Here is a 22,830-nt window from a genome sequence, read left to right as displayed (position 1 = left end):
AAATCACAATTTCAAAAAACCTTATATCGCCTCTTTTTCAACAACAAAAAAATGCACTTATAGAAAAAGGACGCACAAAAAACTTTGTAGTCCTTGCCTTATTGCCGAAAATAGATATAATTAGGTTAACTAATACAAAGAACTGCTAGAGATCTTGTTACTGAGCCAGCCTCCCATTCCCTATACAGCATAAATAGAATATGTCTGCTCACTTGTCTTGCTTGCTCTAATTCTAAATTCAGTGTGTGCTAAATTCCACCTGAAAAAAGTTTTTTTAGCTTCAGAATTGGTACCAGTCAACTGAGAATCGTGTTACCACTTCAGCTTCTTTTAAGCGACGAAAGTACATAAAACAAAATAAAGGGTTGGGAGGTTATTAAAAAGCAAAGCAAAGAAAAAAAACCCTCGTAATATATAAACAGTTATATTATGGTTAGGCTTTTTCTAAATACACAAAGTAGTATGTCTACGTGACTACAAGCCTATGTCAAAATACTACAAAAGAGTGATTAAAATAGATTTCAAAGGGGAAAAAACATCAAGAAAAATAATAAAATGAACAAAATGGATTATATATATATACACATATTCTTTTCTTTAAAAAGCTGTTGTTCTATATAGTACAGCAGGTTTGTGAGATGATAGAGATTGTGGACAACCCAAGTCCGCTGACTGCCACCTCCAGTTTGTGTGGGTTATTGGTGATGATGCAATGCTCAAAGTCTGATTGATGATGTATCACCTAAACATGGAACCATTCAGAAACTTCGCCCTGTCTTGCCTGGACATCCAGATATATTCTACAGTGCGTTTTTGTGAAAAGGAGAGAGAGAGAGAGAGAGAGAGAGAGAGAGAGAGAGAGAGAGAGAGAGAGAGAGAGAATAGATAAAAACAACAACAATTATAGCCAACACTTCATAGACATGTTAATCATTCTAGGGGCCTTTTTAAGGATTTTATGGTCACACGTTGTATGTGGTGTACCTGGGATGTCATTTGTTTCCCAACAGGCCACCATACGTTTGTGTTAAAGGGCAAGGGACTTATGCATGTTGATATCCAAGAGCTGTGTGTAACCAACTGTATGTTAAGAATATCAAAATGCTGCACCACATTAGCTCAAGTTCAGAAACAGGGAAAGTGGAAATCTGACGCTTGCATACACTATGCAATTATGTCATATGCCTCCTTATTCTGTGATTCACAGAGAGCTATTTGGCGTGGATGAGTCCCCTCCCTTGACTGGTGGAAAGCAGATTTAGCCTCCCCCCACCCAACTTCTGATATGTTACCAGGTGCTGCTTCCAGGTACAAGGTTAGAATTTAACCTTTTCTCTCTCTTTTTTTAAAAAAGCTGAAATTCTTAGGGAATCTGATTTCGGTGGCTAATATCAAATTCTCCAGCTTTCTAGTGCCACCACAGCATACACATAGAGTCTATTATTCATGTGGTAACTGCACCCATCTGCTGAGAAATGTGATAGGGAAAGAGGAACTGGGGTGATTGAGACTCTTAGGCAACTGACCTACAAGGGGAGCTAAGATGGTAACTTACACATAATATGAATTACCCGTAAAACAGAAACAGGCAGGGAGCTAACGCTGCAAACAAGGACTCTCTGCTTCTAGGTCCATGCAAAAAAATCAGGGTTATGTTAAGTGCCAGGGATGTTAATATTGACAATAACATGGTCCTAGGGCCATAGCTCAGTGGCAGAACACATGCTTTGTATGCAGAAGGTCTCAGGTTCAACTTCTGACATCTCCAGGTAAAGCTGGGAGAGACCCCGTCTGAAACCCTGAAAAACTGCTGCCAACCAGTGTAGATAGCACTGAGTTGTATGGTCCAATGTGTCTGACACAGTATAAGGCACCTTCCTATGTTCCAAGTGTTGTCTTCTTTTTAAGGCTGTGCGCTGTGGAGCCACAAGGTCCTCAAAATCAGAGTTCAGGACAAACCCTTTAAAAAATTTATAGGTTGGAGTTACTTGTGAGTGAGAAGAACCTCTGTTTTCTTGGGGCTCTTGGAAGGAAGTCATGTGTCTGGGATGGCTCCTCCTACTGCGTGTAGCCCCAAAAGAGTTTTTCTTCATACCATCCTTATGGGCTTTGGAGACATCATCCCTGTTGGCCAGCTCCTCCACCCACAACAAATGCATCCCCTTCCAAATCACTGCCGAGTGCTGCCTCTGCATGTTTATCATGGATTCCTGGGGGAATCTACTGCTGGTGCATTCAGCTTTCCCATCACCTTAGGCAAGGGAAGTAGTGTCACTTATTGAACAGTTTGTGTGATGGTTTATGTTTTCCTGGTATGCCCCTTCAGCTTTTCATAACTCTTGAATAAGGAGAGTCAAGTCATGGCCATGCAGTGCTGCTGGTCTGGAAAGGCAGCTTTTGGCTTCTTACGGCAGTTCCAGGAGCCTCCTTGCTTTGACCTCTCAAGAGAGGGAGCCTTCAGACTCAGAGAGCCTCTGCCCTAGGCATTCTAACTTCCTGCTGTATGCATTCTTGAACAGGCTGGCCTTGCTGGTTCCAAGCCTTATGGAATGCGCCACTAAGATGGACCACTTGTGTCCAGAAGATGGAGAATAGGAAAGAGGAGGGAGAAGAGGAAGAGGGCAGAAGGAATGCTGACTTAGTGCACCATTCTTCCTTCAATGGGGCTTAGGTACATATTTACCCCTTTCCAGTCTGGACAGGGGGACTGCAATGGTAGAGAAGGGCCTGTTGCTGGTGAGGAGGCAGCCTGCATCTCTCTGACCAGTACCCCTGTAAAACGTTTGAGAATTCCTTTTCCCCAGACAAGCTCAGTATTGGGAGGACTTGAAGCCCTCCACTGACAGTTCACTTGTAGTCCAGGTCTTTAGCTTTCCTTGGACGTGGCTTGGAGGGCTCTTCTGTTCACCTGCTTCAGAGACCTCTGGTTCCTACAACACGTTTCCCTTTGAGATTGACTTTGCCCTGCTGCGGGGCATAGTGTTTGGCTGTTGATGCCAGCCAAGGCTGAGGTGCGGGTGGGGAGAGATCCAAATGGGCTCTGCAGGCTTCTCCATCACCTCAGTGAATCTCATGATGCCTGCTTGCTGTGGTGAGCGATTGTGCCAACCCTCTCAGCCATATGGGCACAATCTTCTCCACTGTCCCACTTGGGCCCCCCCCCTCTCTCTGCCACCTCTTCTGTGCAATTGTGCCAGTGTGAACCATAAACCTCCTGTGCTGCAGGAACTGCCTCCCAAATGCCCCCAGTTTCTAACAGCAGATGGGGAGTGAAAGGGGAGGCAGGGAGAGAGAGAAAAGCACAGAAGGAGGAAATACAGAAGACAAGCTAGAAGCTCAAGTTGATCCCAACCATCCAGCTCATGAGGCAGGGTGGTCTGGTAAGAAGGATGTTCCCTTCCCCTGGGTAAAGGTAACGGTAAAGGGACCCCTGACCATTAGGTCCAGTCGTGGATGACTCTGGGGTTGCGGCGCTCATCTCGCATTACTGGCCGAGGGAGCCGGCGCACAGCTTCCAGGTCATGTGGCCAGCATGACAAAGCCACTTCTGGCGGACCAGAGCAGCGCACGGAAATGCCATTTACCTTCCCGTCGGAGCGGTACCTATTTATCTGCTTGCACTTTGACATGCTTTTGAACTGCTAGGTTGGCAGGAGCTGGGACCGAGCAACGGGAGCTCACCCCGTCGCGGGGATTCGAACTGCTGCCCTTCTGATCGGCAACCACTAGGCTCCGCGTCCCTCTTCCCCTGGGTAGTCTCATCTAATTGGGGCCATAATTGGATCCAGCCAGAGGGAGGAGCCATCCCAGACACATGCCTGCTCTCCAGGAACCTGTGGGGGAACTTCATTTACACATTTTTTTTAGAAAAGCAAGAGATGTGGTTGGCAAACAACTTGGATGAAAAAGCATGCCAATAGTTGATGTAAAGTCTTCCTTTTTCTGAAACAAACAGGCCCTCTTCACAGGACTTCAAAACCAAGTATGAAGGTGAAGCTGTGCTCTTTGATGGAGGTGGGGGTGGGGGTGCACTGAAGGGCAAAACTAGAGTGTGTTTTTGCCAGTTTGTGCCCACTCGGCTATAAGGCTCTGGGTCTGTTTCAAGCAAGGCCTGTCTCTGGAAACCTCTTGAGTAGCTTGGCTTTTCCAATAGGCTTATGGGAAGCTGTCAGACAAGGCAGCTGCAGTGGATGGAGGTAGCACAGACTGGGACCTCTGAGCTTCTGATCCCCAAGCTTCTTTCCTGCTCCGTGGTCTTGGGTGTTTAGGAGCAGACGTGAAAAACACAGGTCGGAGAGGAAGCTATGATTCGGTAGATCCTGGTTCATATCTTAGCTCTGCCATGAACTGAGCTATGCTAGTACCTCTGCCTCATCTCTGATCTACCTACCTTACAGAAATGCTCTTCATTTGAAATGGGCTTATTTCAGCCACTGCTTATTGCCTTGTTAATGGTGGTTACAGCACTCATGTGGGTACTGGGTGAATTAATGCCGTGTATGGTTACCTGGTTAACATTTGTTAGCACCAGAACACCATTTTAAACTGCTCGTGTAGTGTTTTTTTCTGTGAGTAGCAAGACTGCATTTGACCCTGGTTGCTATTAGTAACTTTAACATAACAAAATAAAAAAATTCCTTCAGTAGCACCTTAAAGACCAACTAAGTTTTTATTTTGGTATGAGCTTTCGTGTGCATGCACACTTCTTCAGATACCATGCACACGAAAGCTCATACCAAAATAAAAACTTAGTTGGTCTTTAAGGTGCTACTGAAGGAATTTTTTTATTTTACTTCGACCCAGACCAACACGGCTACCTACCTTTAACATAACAAGCAAGCAACCGTTAATGGCACCAGTTTGAAATCCTGATTCATCTAGAATGGTGTCCTGGTTTTCTTTTTGTTGTATCTCACTGCCAATCACTGAGATCACACTCCATTGAAACATATGTAATTGCCTTATACTGAGTGAGACCATTGGTGCATCCACCTCAGGCAGCAGCTCCCCAGGATTGAAGGTGGGCAAATATTTATCGCATGCCCTCAAATCACACTCTGGGTAGGAAGGAGCAACTCAGCCTTCATTAAGTGATGCAGAGCATGCTGCCTGATGAGAATCATGGAGCATTATTATGTGTTTTGCAAGGCTGTATGTGGAACAGATGCAACTCAAATGCCTTAGCATCCTTGAGAACCTTTTAAAAAATTGATTTGTTCATGGTCGAAAAACTTTGGGTCACTTAAAACCACACCACCATATACTTATTCACCCCTCTGACATTCATAAAGCCTTTCACAAGCATCATGCCAAATTCTCCTAATTTCAGCAATCATTATTTTAATTCCATGCATTGATTTGGAATTTAGAAGGCATGCAATTAGCAGCAAAATAAAGCATTTACCACATTTAGATATATATGTATATAAGCTGGTCATGGACTGTTTTCTAGGAGTTGTTTTTACTCTTTAGAGCGAAAATTTTAATTCGATATGCAAAGACCCCACACTGGGGTGGTCAGTTGAAGGGTAGGAAACAGGCAGGGATCCAGATAGGACATTAGTAGGTGGATAGTTTTAATTTGAGGTAGCTGTTCCAAAAGTACTAACAGTCCTTATTGTGCTACAGCATTTGATGTAGTACTTAGTGGTGGATTTGAAGCAATAAAGCATTGCACTGTTGAATGCTGCTTTTTCCACAAGTCTCTAGTCCACATTAATGGTACTTATTAAAAAAATGCTCACAGAAGGTTGAGGATTCCTCAACAACTCTTTGTATTTGAATAATCAAATTGTTTGCATAAAAATGAAATAAATGTAAACACACTTAACAAAATTTGCTCAGGATCCCTTTCCACTTTCCATCCCAGAAAACTGAATAATAATAATAATAATAATGATGATGATGATGATAATAATCTTACAAGGGAAAAAGGATTTAAAGACAGGAAGAAAGAAAAGTGTAAAAAAAGGACAAAATATAAGGGACATAGTTGAAAATATAAATGCTATATACTGGAATACCTCCAAGTGAGATGGCAACCAACCCTGTGTAACGTTTCAATGGTATCCATTTGTAAAAGCCGTTGCAATCAAAGGCCCCTAAAATTGTACAATTGTTAATGTCATCAGTGTGATACATGGGAAGAGATTGTGATTTTTATTTATTTTTTGCATGGATTTATCAAAAGTCTCAAGTGTGTGTGGTGCCAGCATGAATATTTAGAAAAGCTGCAATCTAGTCCTGCTAACATCTCTGTGGATTCAATTCTAGGGATATTTTTCCAAGATCACACCTGAAAAGTAAATTTCTTAAGCTGCTGTTAGTAAATGGATGGTGTGAAAGGTATTAAAAAGGCAGCTACTTTCTGTAGAATGTTATTGAACGTAAAATTAAAGAGCCAGCTGTGTGCAGGCACACACAAAATAATTTTAAAAGGCCACATTAGTGCAGACAAAGCACAATGCTGAGTGCTGTATTATTCTTTGGAAGCCAGGCTGCTGCAAAAGGTCAACAGCGCACACGTTTTCAAGAACAACCGGATCTTTTCTTTCTTTAGGCGAAAAATGGAAATGAGGGGTGTTGCAAAGTGGTGATAGATGGCAGTTTAGATTGATGTAGGTCTTAACAGAATAATAATCTGTATTTCACTGTACAGCTGATCCAATGGGATTTTGCAAGTTACCCAGCTGACATTACAAGGGGAATGGAATTAAAACAAAAACCATATATGTCCGGGTGTTAAACTTTTTTAACGCAGTAAAACACTTTTGGAACTTTGTCTGCACTTTGGGTTAACTAGGATATATCTACAGATACAAGAAAATGGACAGGAATAATCCGTTTGGCTTAAAATAATTTGGTTAACTGGCCACTAAATAGCACCAGACATTCATGCTAACACACACAATTGAACACAGTAGAATTGAGATTTGGGGACGGGGGACGGACTTGCATGCAAATTTGTTGAGCAAAATTTCCACTCGAAAATTAGTAATTTTCCGCTTCCAAATTAATAATCACACCACATTAATTCTAAAACATATTGTATTCGCTTGAGAAAAAAATACGTTAAAAACTTGCTAACATTTTTGCAGATGAACAGATTTAAAGCAACAACTTCAGTTCCTTATAAATTGGATTCACATTACCATTCCTCCACCCACAAACTATACAACATTTTCCACCTTCCAAAAACGGATTAGATAAAAACGGCACAGAAAGAAGCCCCTGTTCTGGTGATGTGAATCCATTCACTCATGGGTATCTGGTAAGGTGCAGAGCAAGGCAACTTCCCATGCTAAGTGTTATTATATCAGTACTTCATTTCTAGCCCAGCTAAATTTTAATGCATGATACAGGCCATTCCTTGCTTCCTGTTTTAAGGTTATAGGAGTGTTCCTGCAAATTGCTCCTATGCATATTCATACATCTACATTTGACAAAGGGTTAGGGTACAAGGAGCTGCTCCCAGGTTCTTGGGAGCATGAGCAGTGTTATCAACCTTTATAATATAACTTTTGGGATATGGAAGTTGCTTGGAGGAGTACAGGTAGATCTCATCTTACACTGGTTTTACATACGTGATTCCAGACCACAGAAAAAAATTAAAATACGGAGGGTTGGGAGATCAGGGAAAAACCCCAGGAGGGTCGTCCGAGGTTATGCAACGGCTCCTGTGAGATCTCATGGGAGCCCTCCAGGGCCTTCCAGAGCCCGATAAGCAAAGTGAGTGGGGTGGGGGGAGGCCCACTCAGTGACGATTTTAGACAGGGAGGAATTGTTGTGCAGAGTTGTTCTGGGGATCATTCTGCCTTTGCACAACTTTCCTTACAGGTACAATAGCCGGAATGTTATGTGTAAGTGGAGATCTACTTGTACTTTAGGGTCTTAAAATTAGCTCATGTAACCATTTTTTGTGGGTGGGGGGTGGCTTATAGCCAGAAAAAAACTTAAGCACACCTTTGGAAATTAAGCACTCCTGTTTTTGTAGGAGTGTGGCATTTTTTAACTTTCAGCTGCTTGGGTGGGAGCACTAAAGTGAGATTTCTCACCTGGGTAAGATTGCTATGAAAAAAAACTTAACAGGTTTCCTTAAACAGAAGCGCACACACATTGCTAAAATAAAAAAGACACTTGGTGTGCTGTGATGGATCAGAGGAAATCCACCCCCTTCCTTTACAGAAATAAATACACAGTACAACTTCTGTCAAATGGACACCTCTCAGCAGCTGACGTTTATCTGGAATAACGAGCACAATGCAAGTCCAGTACCTGGCAAAAGATCTGAATATGTGACCTGGCTGAATGAAGTTTTATTGTACCTTGCAAGGGAAGTGTAACGGTTTGCTGTTACAATCAAAAGAAAGTGAAGCTTCAGATATATGGAATCCATAGAGGATGCCGGGGCAAAGGCAGAGCCACACAAATAGATTCAATTTAGCTTCTAATACACGTGACAGGTAGGAGTCCTGGCTTTGTGTGGCTTTGAAGGCCTATTTAGAAGAGTAGTAGCTTCTCTAACAAGAGCCTACCCTGACAGCAGTGGGAGGGACGAACTCTGCTCATTTCAGAGCCCAGGACACGCTAGGAGGAGAAACGGGGAAACAAAGAGGACTACTTACAGCAATTCCATGCCCAAAGCCGGAGCCAGGCTGGGGGCTGGCAGCACTTATGTAGTTACCAACACCGGAGTCTTGACTGGCTGTACCGTAGAGGTCTGCAACAGGACCCGGGCTGTTCGCCCCTGGGAATCCTCCAGGCCGGGCTGGGTTGGAGCCTGCCGGGGAAGCGGGTGCGCCAAAATTCGGTTGAGCACTGTAGCTATTCAAGACTGGTGTGCAGAGAATAAAGCTGGGTATGAGGCCAGAAGCCGAGCATGCACAGTTATTACAAAGCCAAACACTAAAAAAAGAAAAGAAAACAGCCTAGGTCCAACTTCTAACACTTAACCAAGGCCATGCGATAGGAGAGCAAATACTCAATAATAGTCAGCCCATACTACTAAGAAGCTTGGAGCTCCAAATATCTAGAAATATGTATAAAGAGAGAAGGGGAAAAAAACCATTCAACACACTACTGCAACCAGAGACGGTAGGTGCTCAGTTTCACCAAATTATCACAAAAATATATATTTTTCGACATCTGATTTGATGCTCATGCAGTAGTAAAACGAGTTTTCTAGATCTGGGCACGTCGAGACAGCATTCACATCCCATGCAAACTACAAAGGAACTAGTTTTAGACTACACATTGTGTTAATATTGATATTAAATGTTGATAAGCAAAGAAAGAAAACCGTTTTTTGGATCCACTGAAAACTTTCAGATGAAATATATGTCCTGTCCACCCACCCACTTTTTAGCTCTCGAGGTACATGAAGATTGGGAGGTTTGAAATGCTTTTCTTTAAAACAAACAAACAAACAAACAAACAAACAAAAAAATGATATGCAATGGAACATTTGGGGTGTTTTAGGTACCAGAGGAGGGTTGGTTTCCCTTTCCTCCTCTCCTAATTTATAATAGTACCATAAGTGTCTGTCTCCATCTCCAAAACTATTATTTGGGCACTACCAGAATGCACAAAGAAATGAGTAGCTAGAAGCAGAAACAATCCTATAATCTTAATTATTTCGAGAGAGGGAAGGAGGGAGGGAAAAAATGTAAATAGTAATAAGGAAGTAAACTCCTTTAGCTGAAAGCAGGATACAGCTCTTTTGGACAACTATTTGGTAGAAAAAGTGAAATTAGCAGATTTAGTGGAGGAGGAGGAGGAGGAGGAGGAGGAGGAGGAGGAGGAGGAGGAGGAGGAGGAGGACCCAACCATAAGTAGTATGCTACAAAGAGAGAGAACTGCCAGCTTTATGCTTTGAGACCATCCACCTTCCTTCATGACTATATCAAGGCAAGCAGTGCTATTTCTTGAGCTGATCATTCTTGACCTTTCAAAATCTATTGCTTAATTATACTGAACAAGATGCTCTCAAATAGCTCAGACTATAATGCAAACCCAGAAAATGATGTTCCAGGAACGCTGTTATTAAATAAACATTTGCTGTTATTGGTCTATTTGCAATGCCTAGAGATGTTTGATATGTAAAATAATTGGTGGAAGTATCTGAAAAATTCTTTAAAAAAAAGAGAGAAAGAAACAGGATTAAATAGCAAAAAAGACACAGGGCCTGCCCTCTCTGACAACAAACTACAGAGCACCATTCCCTCTATACATCTGGGCAGAGTGAAATGGGAGGTTGCAAAGCCTTTACCATAACTTTGAATCTTTCAGCCCACCAAAGATGCAAGCTTGTAAGTTTCCCCAGAGGTCAAAATGCCACGTTGCCTGGAGGTATATAGTTGGGAATCCTGCCTCCCCTTTCCCAAGCTGAGAGAAAAATACTATCTGGGAGTAACATGCCCCTGGGCATTTCACATTAGTTTTCTTTCTGCATCTTGCTAGATTCCACACTTTTGAGGAAAACAGCTGTTTGTCTATTTACAGAAAACTCCACAACGTTTCCTGGAAAAGAGGGGCTTTCCCCAAAGCCTCACACATCAAAAGGGAATCTTTCTACCTCTTAACGAACACCCATACTTAAAAATGGATAAATTGAAAAAACAACAACAAATTTGGTACATCTTGAGCAACACAACTCTGCAAAGTCCTAAAGTAAAGGCCAGCTCTAAATGTGCAGCCCCTCCCATAGCAAAATATTTTAAGTATTAACCTGGTAGAGATAAAATGGGGTCTGTGTGCATGGAGAGAATCCATGAAGCAGTTATCCCTAGTGTCTGGCAGAGGGATAGGTGACCACAATCAGCACTAAGGTTGGGTAGAAAGGTCTAGGAAAGTAACTGCATTGTGCTGGACTGAAATGGCAAAACAAAGTACTTAAAAAAATATTAAAGATTAAATGTCAAGCTAACATTTGGCGTTCTCACTCATGGAGAAAAACATCCAGCTGAGATATTCAGAGGCCCTTTATTAACTTGCTAGAGCAGACTTTTCTTTTCCAGTTCAGTAAGGTGGATACAGGCCTTGCTGACAGCTCACCAGAAAGCCTCCGTTACCCAGGCAAATAAATGCTTAGGCTTCTGAAGTGAGTGATGCAGAGCCTCCACATGGAAGTGGCTTTAAATCACGCCAGATGGAGGCTGCCTTAGTGTGAGCTAGAGGTGGCTGTTCTGATAAGGTGAGGCGTCTTGGCAGGATGGGTGCATCCAAGGGAAGTTCAAAATGGCCACAACGCAGACATGGGCAGGCCTTGGTGATAGGCCAGTGGTGCCGGCTTATGCTGGGCTTTGAGAAGGAGGTAAGAGGGCTCTGGCAGGGTCCCAGAGCGCTCCTACCTCCTTCCCAAAGCCCAGTAAATGCTTACCTGGCATAGTTAATAATAATAATAATAATAATAATAATAATAATAATAATATATTACTTATACCCCGCCCATCTGGCTGGATTTCCCCAGCCACTCTGGGAGGCTTCCAACAGAAGTATTAAAATACAAAAAATTATTAAACATTAAAAGCTTCCCAAAACAGGGATGCCTTCAGATGTCCTCTAAGAGTCTGGTAGTTGTTTTTCTCTTTGACATCTGGTGGGAGGGCATTCCACAGGGCGGGTGCCACTACCGAGAAGGCCCTCTGCCTGATTCCCTGTAACTAAATCCGCCTCTGCACTAAATCCACCTCTGATGTAGAGGCCCTTGCTGGGGAGCTGCCCAGATAGCAAAGGGATCTCCTTATTTCAATGTGCTTACAAAGAAGCACAGGGGCTTTGAAGGGATATAATATTTTTTAGTTGTCTCAGGATTGTGCACCAAAGGAGCTGCTGTGTGTTTGGGAAGAGGAAACTGATGGTCCTGCCTTGTGCAAGATGGCTCCCTGACCTCTTCTGTGTTCCTGGTTGCCCAATGGCTATTTCCATTGCTCCCTTTTTGTGCGTTTCCTGCTGGCTCAGGATTCATGGCTAGATACCAAAATGAGTGCAATTCTGAAAAACAGATGCAAAGCTAAACACAGGCAACATTATCAGTAGATAAAAGACAAGCCTCTCCATCTCCACTCAGGTATAAGTGAGCCTATCTGTGGGGGCCCAAAGCGCTGAGGGAGGATTGACACACCAGTCAACTCATCTGTCAGATTTGGCAGCCTAACCATCTATTCTTTAATGGTGGTCCAATACTGTAAAATATGCCAAGATTTACTGCAAAGTAGGAGGTTTCAAGGACTGTTTTTGTCTCAACTGCTTGAATAAATATTCCAGGAACGCTTGTTTTATTTTATGATGCTTCCTTTCTTAGCAACGATAGGAACAATGGCTTCTTACTCTCTTTCCCCATAGTGGTGAAGATTCCATAATGATGATGGTGGAGGAAAAGAAGAAAACAGCTGCTGTTGGAGGGAACACTGCTTACCTAGCACTATTGCATTTAAAAAGGGACCTTTGGCTTTTTAACTGTACTGTACTGTACTTTGCTATCTTTCTGTTTTAATGTTCATGCAGTTTTGTAACTGCAGGCTCACCCCCCAGTTCTGGGATACAATCCAAATAGAATACCAAGGCTGAAATCCTAAAACTGAGGAGGGGAGGGTGGTGGGGGCCAAAGGCAGCTTATATACCTCATCCAACAACCTATTGGGCTCTTGCCAGCAGGGAAGGAATGAGGGTGCAGGTTCACTCTTGCTCGCCTATGTCCTTGGCTAGGGTTTTAAACATTTGTTTACATCAGTGGTTTTCAACCAGGGTGCTGTTGCTCCCTGGGGTGCCTTGGAATGTTGGTTCCTTCTCTCTGATTCCCTCTCATGTCTCTGCCTCCCAAAGGCTTGCACAGCTGTTTATTGCAGCAGCCCTGGCTATAAACTCTGCAGGTGAATGGTGCCTCTAGGAGGCCCCTCTCTTTGGGGTGGTGGGCAGCTCAGAGACCAGGGGTGGTGGCATCAGCTGCTCAGGATGAGGGGCTGCCAACTCTGCAGGCAGGGGGTGAGATAACTGGATTCCGCAGCCCAAAGGCATGCCACAGAAAGAATGTACAGTGGTACCTCTACTTACGAATTTAATGCGTTCCGAATGCACATTCGTAAGTAAAAAAAAAAATGTAAGTCAAATCCCATAGGAATTCATTGGGAGAAGAAATTCGTAAGTCGAAGCAACCCTATCTAAAAATTCGTAAGTAGAAAAAATCCTATCTAAACAGCATCCAAGATGGCGGACGGAGCTCCATTCGTAAGTAGAAACATTCATAAGTCGAGTCATTCGTAAGTAGAGGTACCACTGTAGTTGGTTAAGGGAGCCGTGGGCTCAACAAGGTTGAAAACCTCTGATTTAAATTATTCCCCTAGCATTGTTTCCATTGTTGCGGTTTAATCTTCAGTTTGGAGTGTGTCAGAGGACTGGGAAGGCTTTAGATCCAAGCCTTCCCCAGGTCAACACCTTCTCAGCCCTAGTGATGTCCGAGCTGCAATGTTGTGGTAGTGCAAAGGCCGCCAGAGTTTCCACAGCAGGAAGGGGGAATCCAAATATTAGATCTCTGTTTCCACTCTCAAAAAGTTCTTAAAGTTCATAGGAACCCTGCCTGGGACCAAAAGATTTTAGGACCTGTGAATTGTTTGCATTTATAGATGCCTTGCCAGGTATCCTAGCAAAATTAGATAATAATAATAATAATAATAATAATAATAATAATAATAATAGCAGCATTGTTTCCCTATAAGTGATCTAATGATTATAGCTTTTGTTGTCATCATAAAAGTTGATGCTTTAAAAATTCTTGACTGTTATGTGACAGTTCACCAAATCTTCTCCGATCAGTCAAATGTTCAACCCTACTTGGGGGAAAGGGGGTGTTGCATCACCCTCCCTTCCTCGGGGTGGGCCTGAATACAGTGCACCAAGCCCATGGGGCCATGTCAACAGTTTAGCCTCAACTGATTGCACACCAACAGAGGATGCATAACTGCACACAAGTCCAAGTTGCTTGGAGCAGTATTTTTTCCTTCTTCAAAATGACATACACAGTCTGCACTCATACCTAGGGAGAGCATTTAACTGGTCTCTGCTGTGCTAGTGGAAAGAGCCAAATAAGCTCACTCTGCTAGGGGAATTCTGGAAGATATCGATAGGGGGGGGGGATGTCCTTATTTATGGGAACAGCAACTGCAAAACAGACAATTTGCAAAAAAGTGTGAGCAAACGTATCAGATTCCAGAGGTTGGGGACTTTTTTCTCAGTGTACTGCCCAACACTCTGCCCAACAATTTTGGGCCCAATTGTTTTAGACTGCAGGAGCTTAGGGAACAGGAGCAAGCCCCCGCAGTGACCCCACGCCTTCAGGGACACTTGCCCCCTCCAAGCAGCCTTGCAACCAACCAACTGAATTCACCAGAACATGTTGAAATGTATCCTTTCACAATTGTTAAACACACACACACACACACACACACACACACACACACACACGAATGATATTGTTTGTACATTCAGGATTTGCTTGTGAAGTCTGAACAAAGACAGTTGACTATACAAAGTCAAGGGTAATTTCCCATTGTTTGAACATCATTTTGATAGTTCGCTGTGATCGCAGAATTTACTACAGGAGAAATGCAAAGCATAAAAAGCACGCCCACTGGGACATTATCTTGCAAATACACTATTAGAAGAGTAGAAGATGTCTCGGCTCCTTTTTTGTTCATGACCTACAAAACAGCGAGTTGCAAAAACTTCTGAGGAGCGTTTGGAAAAGCTGTTACAGAGCTGGCAGCCTGCAGTAGACCCAACACATTAGAGAAGACAGGTCTTGGAACTGCCACAGAGAAAAAGCACCTTGCAGAGACTGGCTTTTAATCAGAATATATTGCTGTAATATACTTCTCCAATACAAGCATCCTTGTAAGACTTAAAAAATACTGGGAGTTAGACGTGAAATATCAAAAAGGAAGGGAGTAGTCTTCTGATAATGTATTTCAGAAACAAATCTTAAATAAGCATGGGAGGTGATGGGAAAATCAGAGAACATGCCAAATCTAAAAGCTTAAAACCTATTTGAAGTGCCAGAGAGAATGTATAACTTGCAGGGTGTAATTTTTTTAGCTCAAACACTCTTATTTATTTAGACTGGACAACAAAAAGTGGGAACCTGCTGCTGTTTTGTTCAGAAGAACACTGAAAATAAAATTAAGGAGTTTTGAAACCCGGGGGTGGGGGAACAAAGAGAGATGCGAAAGAGAATCCCTGTGAGAAACGGGTGCAATGGCCTTGATCTGAAGACGCTGACTGCCTGGAGTCTTTAGGTGTCTTGGGGGGGGGGTTCTTTTGAGGACTGGGACTGCACAAACGTGTCCCTTGGGATCGCTTGGAATTCCAGTGTGCAGCCTTCTCACTCTGCTTCTACCACTGGAAGATTCTTGCCAGATGTCAGAGCATCGTAGCAGCTTTCCCGTCACCACACCCTGGCAGCCTACCTGGTCACGAGAATGAAGGCTTACTGGCACTGCATGGATTAACTGGTCCAGGCTTGGGGTTGGTGTTTTCAGGGCTGTGGCTACCTGGGCTTGGGGTCTCTAGGTGTGCAACTTGCAGGGAGAGCTGGTCTTGGAGTGAGAAGACCATGTTTCTTTAAACAGACATCTCAGCTCTTTTTCCCCTGAGTGGTGGACAAAGATTTCTTTTTGTCCTTTGTCTTCACCAATACTGTCTGGGTGATTTCCAAACAACTCCCTGCCTGAGGAGGACACCCTTGCTAGATTGGCCTTAGATCTGGTGTTGGCTCCCCAGTTCTGGAGCCAGGGATTGGTTTCCTCTTGCCACTACATTATTCATTTACAAAGCATTTATACATTTTGTATTTATATTCATCCCTTTAACCAAAAAGGCTCTGAGCAGCTTACAAAAAAACATCTCGCAATCTGAAAAAAGGCTTCACATGAGGGAAAAGGAATGGGAGGGAGGATGGAAAAGCAAGTTGGTGTGTTCTCTGATGCTATGCTAGTGTAATTTTATAAATATTAAACACTATATATAATTTTTATTCATGCCTTGTTGTATGCATCTATTACCTTGGGAAAGCTGGAATGTATTTGTATGTAATATGTGTTTAATATTATACATATAATTATGCATATAATATGTGGCAACTATCTGTAGTTTAAGCAGAACCAGTAAAAAATAACCTACTTCCCTTCAGGATTGAGGCTGGAATGAGGAAAAAAAATGTGTGTGGATAAACAACACTGTGATTTTCAGAAAATTCCATCCCTAAAGTTGACCCTTATGAGTTTCGTTTACGGGTTCTATTTTCAATGCTGGGCAAAAGATGCTGCATGGAGCAGTCTGGGGTGGGAGGCAGGAAAGAATAAAAAGCAATACTCTTCTACAGATGGATGGCCATTACACAATGTGTTCTCTTCGTCCTCTTAATTTTCAGGTTGCCCAGTATCTTGTGCAAATGAGCAATTTGAGCGGTAACATCCTTGCCATTCAACTTGAGATGAAAACATGATCTCTGCACTGAAAAGCTCTGGAATAAGTCAAATCCATTTCGCGGTCATGAAGTTTTATGAAGTACAGGGCAAAGCAATATTTTTGAAACAAGTAAAAACAAAAATGCACAAACAAAAAGTGATGGATTACTATTTTGGGCTCTTTTTAAATTGGGGTCATGCAGGTTGATGACTGCAATGGGAGGGGGAATATAGTGGTAAAAGCAGCTGTAATCTCCAGGTTTATTGGACAGTGGATCTAACCTTCCTGTCAACACCAGCCTGCAGCTCCCAAATGAGTCTCTGGTGAGAAACTAATAAAGTAGTAAAAGTCTGTTTCCCACCTTCCCCTTCAGAAAACAGAACTGGGCCACAAACAGGAATGAGTGTGGGAAGCTCTAATGCCACATTGTGTGCCCATTAACCTAGATTACACACAGAGGTCCAGCAAGTTCACATTCAATTAGGAGCTAAAAATAATGACATGGACTCGCAATCATGCACTTCACGTCGCAGACTCAGTTCCTCCGGCTGCTTAATAGAGAGAACAAGATGAGTGTGAGTCAGCAATAATGCATTGTTCAAAAGCGAACTAGGGGAAAAAGCCCTCCAACCTAAAACGCAGCCCCTTGGGGGGCACATTAGAGAAAGCGATGTATCCAAGCAATGGAAAACAACAGCATCGGGTCTCCGATGACCAATTTTGTCCAGTTGGGCTACCATAATTTAAAACAAGAGGTGGTGGTGGGGAAATAGGATTGAGAGGATCAAAGCAGAAATGGAATGTTTTAAGATGTAAGCGAAGAGGAGAATTTGAAGGGATAGCTTTCTTGCTGAACCCAGAGAAAAGAAGATTGGGGGGGGGGAGTTGCCATAAAGAGAGAACTATTCCCATAATCATTTAAGGCCATTTCACACATTAAACCAAGACAAACCTGAGCCTGGCACTGTGAGCTTTCAACTACAGACCACAGTCAATCACCGTACCTGAATAGTACATGTGTTTGCTGCACTCGCACATTACATTTTTAGATGTACACCTAAAACAAATAGCAGGTAGAGTAGCCCTAAGAAATGCCAAGAGATTTAGCTTGTAGAAATCTAAGATTCACCTGGGATACCACCTTCCACATTGCAGGGAAAACAGAGACCACTCACTTAATAGGTTTGTTTAAGCAAGCTAGGAAAAACATCCAGCAGATTCTGGATGAGCTGGTGACTACCCTATTATTTCAGGGAGTACTAAAAGGTGCTCAGGAGACAGTCAGTAAAGCAACGCTGTGACACCCCTGCTCCATCTTTTTTACTGTAAGCTCTTTTTTATGTATCTATAAAAATATCTGTAACTCGTGTTTTCTCCAAGGAGCTGGAGGTGGCATGTATCATCCTGTCTCATTTCTACCCCTGTAAGGCAGCATAGCCTGAGGTAGTGACTGGCCTAAGGTGAGGCCCATGGCTCAGTTGGGGGCAAGTGGAACCGGGGTCCCCAGTCTTTATCCAACATTGTAACACACTGAGCCCTGGTTTTCAAAAATGGGAAATTTATCACCCAAAGGGCAAATAAGTAAAAGAGCTCAGTGGTGGAGAGCTTTGGGGAGTACAGAAGGCAGCACTGATGCCAAGACAAGAGCTTTTTTCTGGGAGTACTCAAGGCTATGCAGTACTACTGACACCTTTTTTTCTAGAAGAAAAGCACTGGCACCAAGAAAACTCACTCTGTTCTTCCTCACCATATTGAGTCCAAGTTCTAATCCCTCCTTTTCTTTTCTTCCCAGTCAGAAGGAAGTTAGGTGGGTATGAAGCAAGATTGAGACATATGACGGTTCACTGCAGTATCAAATTTGGCTGGGAAGGGAGTGGGCTCATGCTACTACTAATGTTATTATTTATACCCTGCCCATCTGGCTGGATTGCCCCAGCCACTCTGGGTGGCTTCCAACGCTTTAAACATAACATATCATCAAACGTTTTAAAAACATTTTTAAAAAGGTCCTTGCTACGGAATGTGGCATTTAATATAAACCCCACCCCCGCTTTTCTCTGCTGGATCTCATCTCCTTCATTCTCTGAGGTCTTCATTTCCAAACTTCATTAGGGATATAACTGTTTCAATATATGTGTTAAAAATTCACACATTTCTGCACCCTAAAGTTTTTGATAACCTATACATTCCTACCTATAGATTTTAAGCATTATATATTCTGTAGGATCTCTTTGGTAAAACAATGTGCAATGTAACATGTACACACAGGACTCGCCTTCCAAACAGAATGTGTTCCCAGAAAATATTTTGTCTGGTGAGCATTCACATAACGAGCTGATTATATCCATTATTTCCTGTGGGAACATGTCTGATGCATGCTTTCTGCCTGCAGCCAATCAGTAAAGCCAAAGAAGGAATAACGGATTTGTCCAATCTTTCCTGCTTTCTGATTTGTCTGATATCTCACCCTCCCTCTGTGGTTTCCACTGAAAATGGCTGTTGCAGACTAGCAAAACACAAATGAGTAAGGAAGTGGGCAAACTTTGGCTGTTCAGATATCTGAATCAGCCACTTGTATAGTAAGGTTTGTTGTGTTCGGGTAACACAGATTTCAGATATACTGTAGAGCATTATGACAGCGGGGCCTGTGCATATGTGTGTTTTTAATCCAAAAAGTGAGTTTTTTCTTAATCTGCAGGATAAAGTGATTTGTGGTGATATAATGAAAAGAATACAGGCAGAATTATACCTGATGGCTCACCAGGACATAATGCCATTAAATACCTTTAAACATAAAATGCTACCTGCATGTACATTCTGGCTGTTCTGCAATGATCCTTAGAGTTCCCTCACCACAACTTTTTCAAGTTGTAGATCCTGTTCAAAGCACTTTTGCATGCACACTTAGAATCATAGAATTTTAGAGTTGGAAGGGACTCTGGGGATCATATAGTCCAACCCCCTTCAGTGCAGGAATATGCAACTTTCCTGTATGGGGATCAAACTGTGACCTTGGCATTATCAGCACCAAGCTCTAATCAACTGAGCTATTCAAAATACCAGTCAAACTAGTCCCACCATTTGTTTTGATCCTGGCTTGAGTATTCCTACTTGCTGATTTTAAACTATTGTATCTAAAACAGCTTTAGTTGTGCCTCAATGCTGGTCAATTTTCAATTCATTATATGATGAATTAACATATGCAAATGGGAAACAGGACTTTCTCTCCTGAGACAAAGGGGAATCTACTCTTCTGCTTACTGCATGTTTTGGAAGGAAAGTGAGGAGCCCAAATGGTGAAATATTAAAGCACCTTCCCCAATTTGGTGCCCTCCATATGTTTTTGACTACGGCTCCCATCAGCCGCAGGCCCCATGACTGTGCTGACTGGGGCTGATGGGAGCTGTAGTCAAAAACATATGGAGGGCACCAGGTTGGGGAAGGCTGCCTTAAGGAGTGCTTGTGTGGCAAGAGCCCAGAGCATGATTCTGCTGGCACTGCTGACAAGCGAGTGCTAAGGCTGGCTTATCAGGCACTTTGTCCTATGAACTGGCATGTTAACACAAAGCCTGCACACAAATTACTCCAGTTCTGGACAAGAAAGGTCACCACTGAAAGATAAACTCTCTTTGATAAAATGGGGAGGAATTTCCAGCCATGATTCATTATGACATCTGCCTTAGCATATGGCGCATTATACTGAGGTGGATTCACAAAGTGAGGGGGAAATGATGGCTTCCTATTTTCAAGGCAAAAGCACTTCAGCAATTTTACTAGGCTGTCAAAAAATCAACCCCATGTACAGGTATTTAGGCCAACTAGTTACGTAGGATTTTCCAAGGTAGGGAGGGGAGAGATGATGGCTGACTCATTCAAGTGGTGAACTCTATGTAAGTACGGTATATATTTAGAAGCCACCACATGCCTATGAACAACAGCAAGACATTCCTCCTCTTGTTTAAACAGAAAGGCCAGTAGGAACTCTTTCAACACATAATGTAAACCAAGGTTTCATTGCGAGAGTTCATTCTAGGTGGAATGCAGAATTTGCAAATCTGCATTTGGTGATGATTCAAAAACAGGTGTGATGGGGCCCTGAGAAGATTGTCAGTTTCAAGAGAGAGTGTGCTAAAAATCTAAAAGTCATAGATACATTTGTGGAATCCTTGTAGAAAACAATGGCCAGGTTTGGACATAACACTAAGTTGTAATTTAGTGAGCCTGACTTGTCTGCTCTCCCCTCTCTTCCTGTTACAGCCACAAAGAACCAATCAAAAGCATTTTCAACTAATCACTGTTTATTGTTTCATCCAAACCAGGATTTTCATTTAATTTCAACAATGGCTTTATCCAAACAAGTCAGGATCAGAAAACACAATTTGATCTTGGCTTGTTTGGACAAACCATAGTTAAATCTAACTATAGTTCCCAGTTCAGTTGAACTGATAAACTACATGAAGCGTATGCAGCATAAGATAGGTGCACTGAAGAGGTATTTAGGATCAGATTGCTAATGAAAGAGCTCATCAAATGTCAGAAACAAATTTCTGGAAGAAGTAAAGTAAAAGATTCTCAGAAGGGTGAAGTATCATTCATGCACAAGCACACACACCTTATATTCTAAGCATCTCTTTCAAGTCAAATACCTAGCTAATAATAACTTTCAACAGAATATGCAGTTTGAAACCTTTTTGCATCAAAATCTCTGGGGTTCAGAAGAATCTTGAAAAAACCAACACAAATTATTAGGGTCCTTTATTTAATCTTTAAAGACTACAGCTAAATTTTGATCCACACCCATCATAAGAGGAGGGAATGCACTTTTTAGTAAGCTCAAGAATTACTTCCAAGTAGACACGAATAAGATTGCCCTGCACATCTAATGAGCTACTTCACTCTCTGCTGTCATGCCTCTACAAAAGGTTTTGATTGACATTTGATCAGATCTGGAACAGCCCCTGAAGCAAAGTCGACAAAAATTCTAGAACTAAAAATTCTAAAAGGATGGAGTGAAGTTTGGTTGCCAACCATTAAGTGGCATACATAGCATGCAGATCTCTTTCTGTGCACCATTAAATACGTGATGCTATTGCCATTTTTCTTCTCTTTTGCTTCCCCAAATGAATGAAATTCTATACAAACCTGGGCTTTTAAATTGATCCGGGCTGGGAAGGTGGTGAAGGGGGGAGTTACTCGCTGAAGCAGGGTGCTCGCTACGAAGCATCTGAGCCACCCGAGGCCCCATGGAACCATAGTCCGCATACGATAATTGAGCCCGTTGGTCACCGGGCGGAGAATAGAAACCGTAATCGGGGATCCCTGGAGATACAGTGACTCTATCATTGTGGATACTGGATTGGTTCTTATTTTCAATATTAAATTGTACTTTATTATTATTATTTTACAGTTACAAATCACAGAAACAAGAGCAAAAATATATGTATGTAGGATTTTGAGGAGCACGTGGACCACAGCTTGATCATACAGGCTCCAGGGTCCTTACTCAGACTCATAGGTTCAGAGGCATTGAGCCTGGATTTTGTAAAAACTAAAAAACCATTAACTCACCATCTGATGTACTATATATTCTTTTCCAAAACAGGCACAAGAACAGAAGTATGAAAACACAGAGCCCCGACTGATTAAAATGACAACCAATACAATACATACGGAGAAGTGTAGAGAAAAGCCGAACCAAGCTGGCTGGGCCTAACCTTGCAAAGCTACAGGGGTTCATCCACATGAGTTCCCTTTCCCCAAACACATAAAAAGCAAAAATTCCCCAACCACCAGGTGCAATGTATACAGTGTGTGTGTGTGTGTGTGTGTGTGTGTGTGTGTGTGCGTGCGTGCTGCGTGTGCATAACTATTTGTACCAAAGTATATCCATGTATTTATTGAGAAATGTTCCTTATTTGATCTTACCTGGATTTCCTGTTGTACTGGATCCTACAAGATCACCCCCCCCACCCCCATTTTAGAACTGCATTGTGCACGGTTTGGAGTTTGTGTTAATGCCCTGGCCAAAAATGTTGAACTTCACAGAGCCCCAAATAAGGTGAGTGAGTCTCACACCATAAAAAGCTATGGCTTTAATAAGGCAGTTTGTAGATTTCAGTTGGTTTGGGTCCCAGTAGGAAGTAAACAGAAGTTGATTTCTATTAAACCTCGTCACAACCTTCAGACTGAGAACTAGTATAAGTAACAAAAAATAATTAATAGGCAAGTATCACAAATAGTTGATCTACTCCACATTTCACCTAGCTAAGCAGGGGGGATCTCGAAAGAACTAAGAGTCTTGCTCATTCAGGGCAATGACCCATCTTGTTCAGCATCCTGTTCTCACAGTGGCCAGCCAGATGCTTCAATGGG

General features: G+C 42.5%; 1 protein-coding gene across 23 annotated transcripts in view; it reads right to left on the bottom strand.

Moving 5' to 3' along the window:
• Positions 1–408: 408 nt before the first annotated feature.
• The window catches only part of MSI2 (musashi RNA binding protein 2), a 396,739-nt gene continuing 374,317 nt past the window's right edge, over positions 409–22,830 (bottom strand). For 5 of the 23 annotated variants that reach the window (XM_035139771.3, XM_088657831.1, XM_088657828.1 and 2 more), the window contains 4 exons: positions 21,601–21,777; positions 8,625–8,833; positions 6,024–6,101; positions 409–800 (listed from right to left, as the gene is read on the bottom strand). In XM_035139771.3, coding sequence (XP_034995662.1) covers positions 6,060–6,101; positions 8,625–8,833; positions 21,601–21,777 — 428 coding nt within the window. In that variant the 3' untranslated portion in view covers positions 409–800; positions 6,024–6,059. The remainder of the gene's footprint in view (positions 801–6,023; positions 6,102–8,624; positions 8,834–21,600; positions 21,778–22,830) is intronic. The other 18 variants (XM_088657836.1, XM_088657840.1, XM_088657838.1 and 15 more) reach the window with 5 other exon arrangements.

This window comes from Zootoca vivipara, chromosome 14, assembly GCF_965207765.1.
Source record: "Zootoca vivipara chromosome 14, rZooViv2.hap1.1, whole genome shotgun sequence".
NCBI lineage: Eukaryota > Metazoa > Chordata > Lepidosauria > Squamata > Lacertidae > Zootoca > Zootoca vivipara.
Note: the sequence above shows the minus strand (reverse complement) of the source record. Positions and strands in the feature narration are given on the sequence as shown.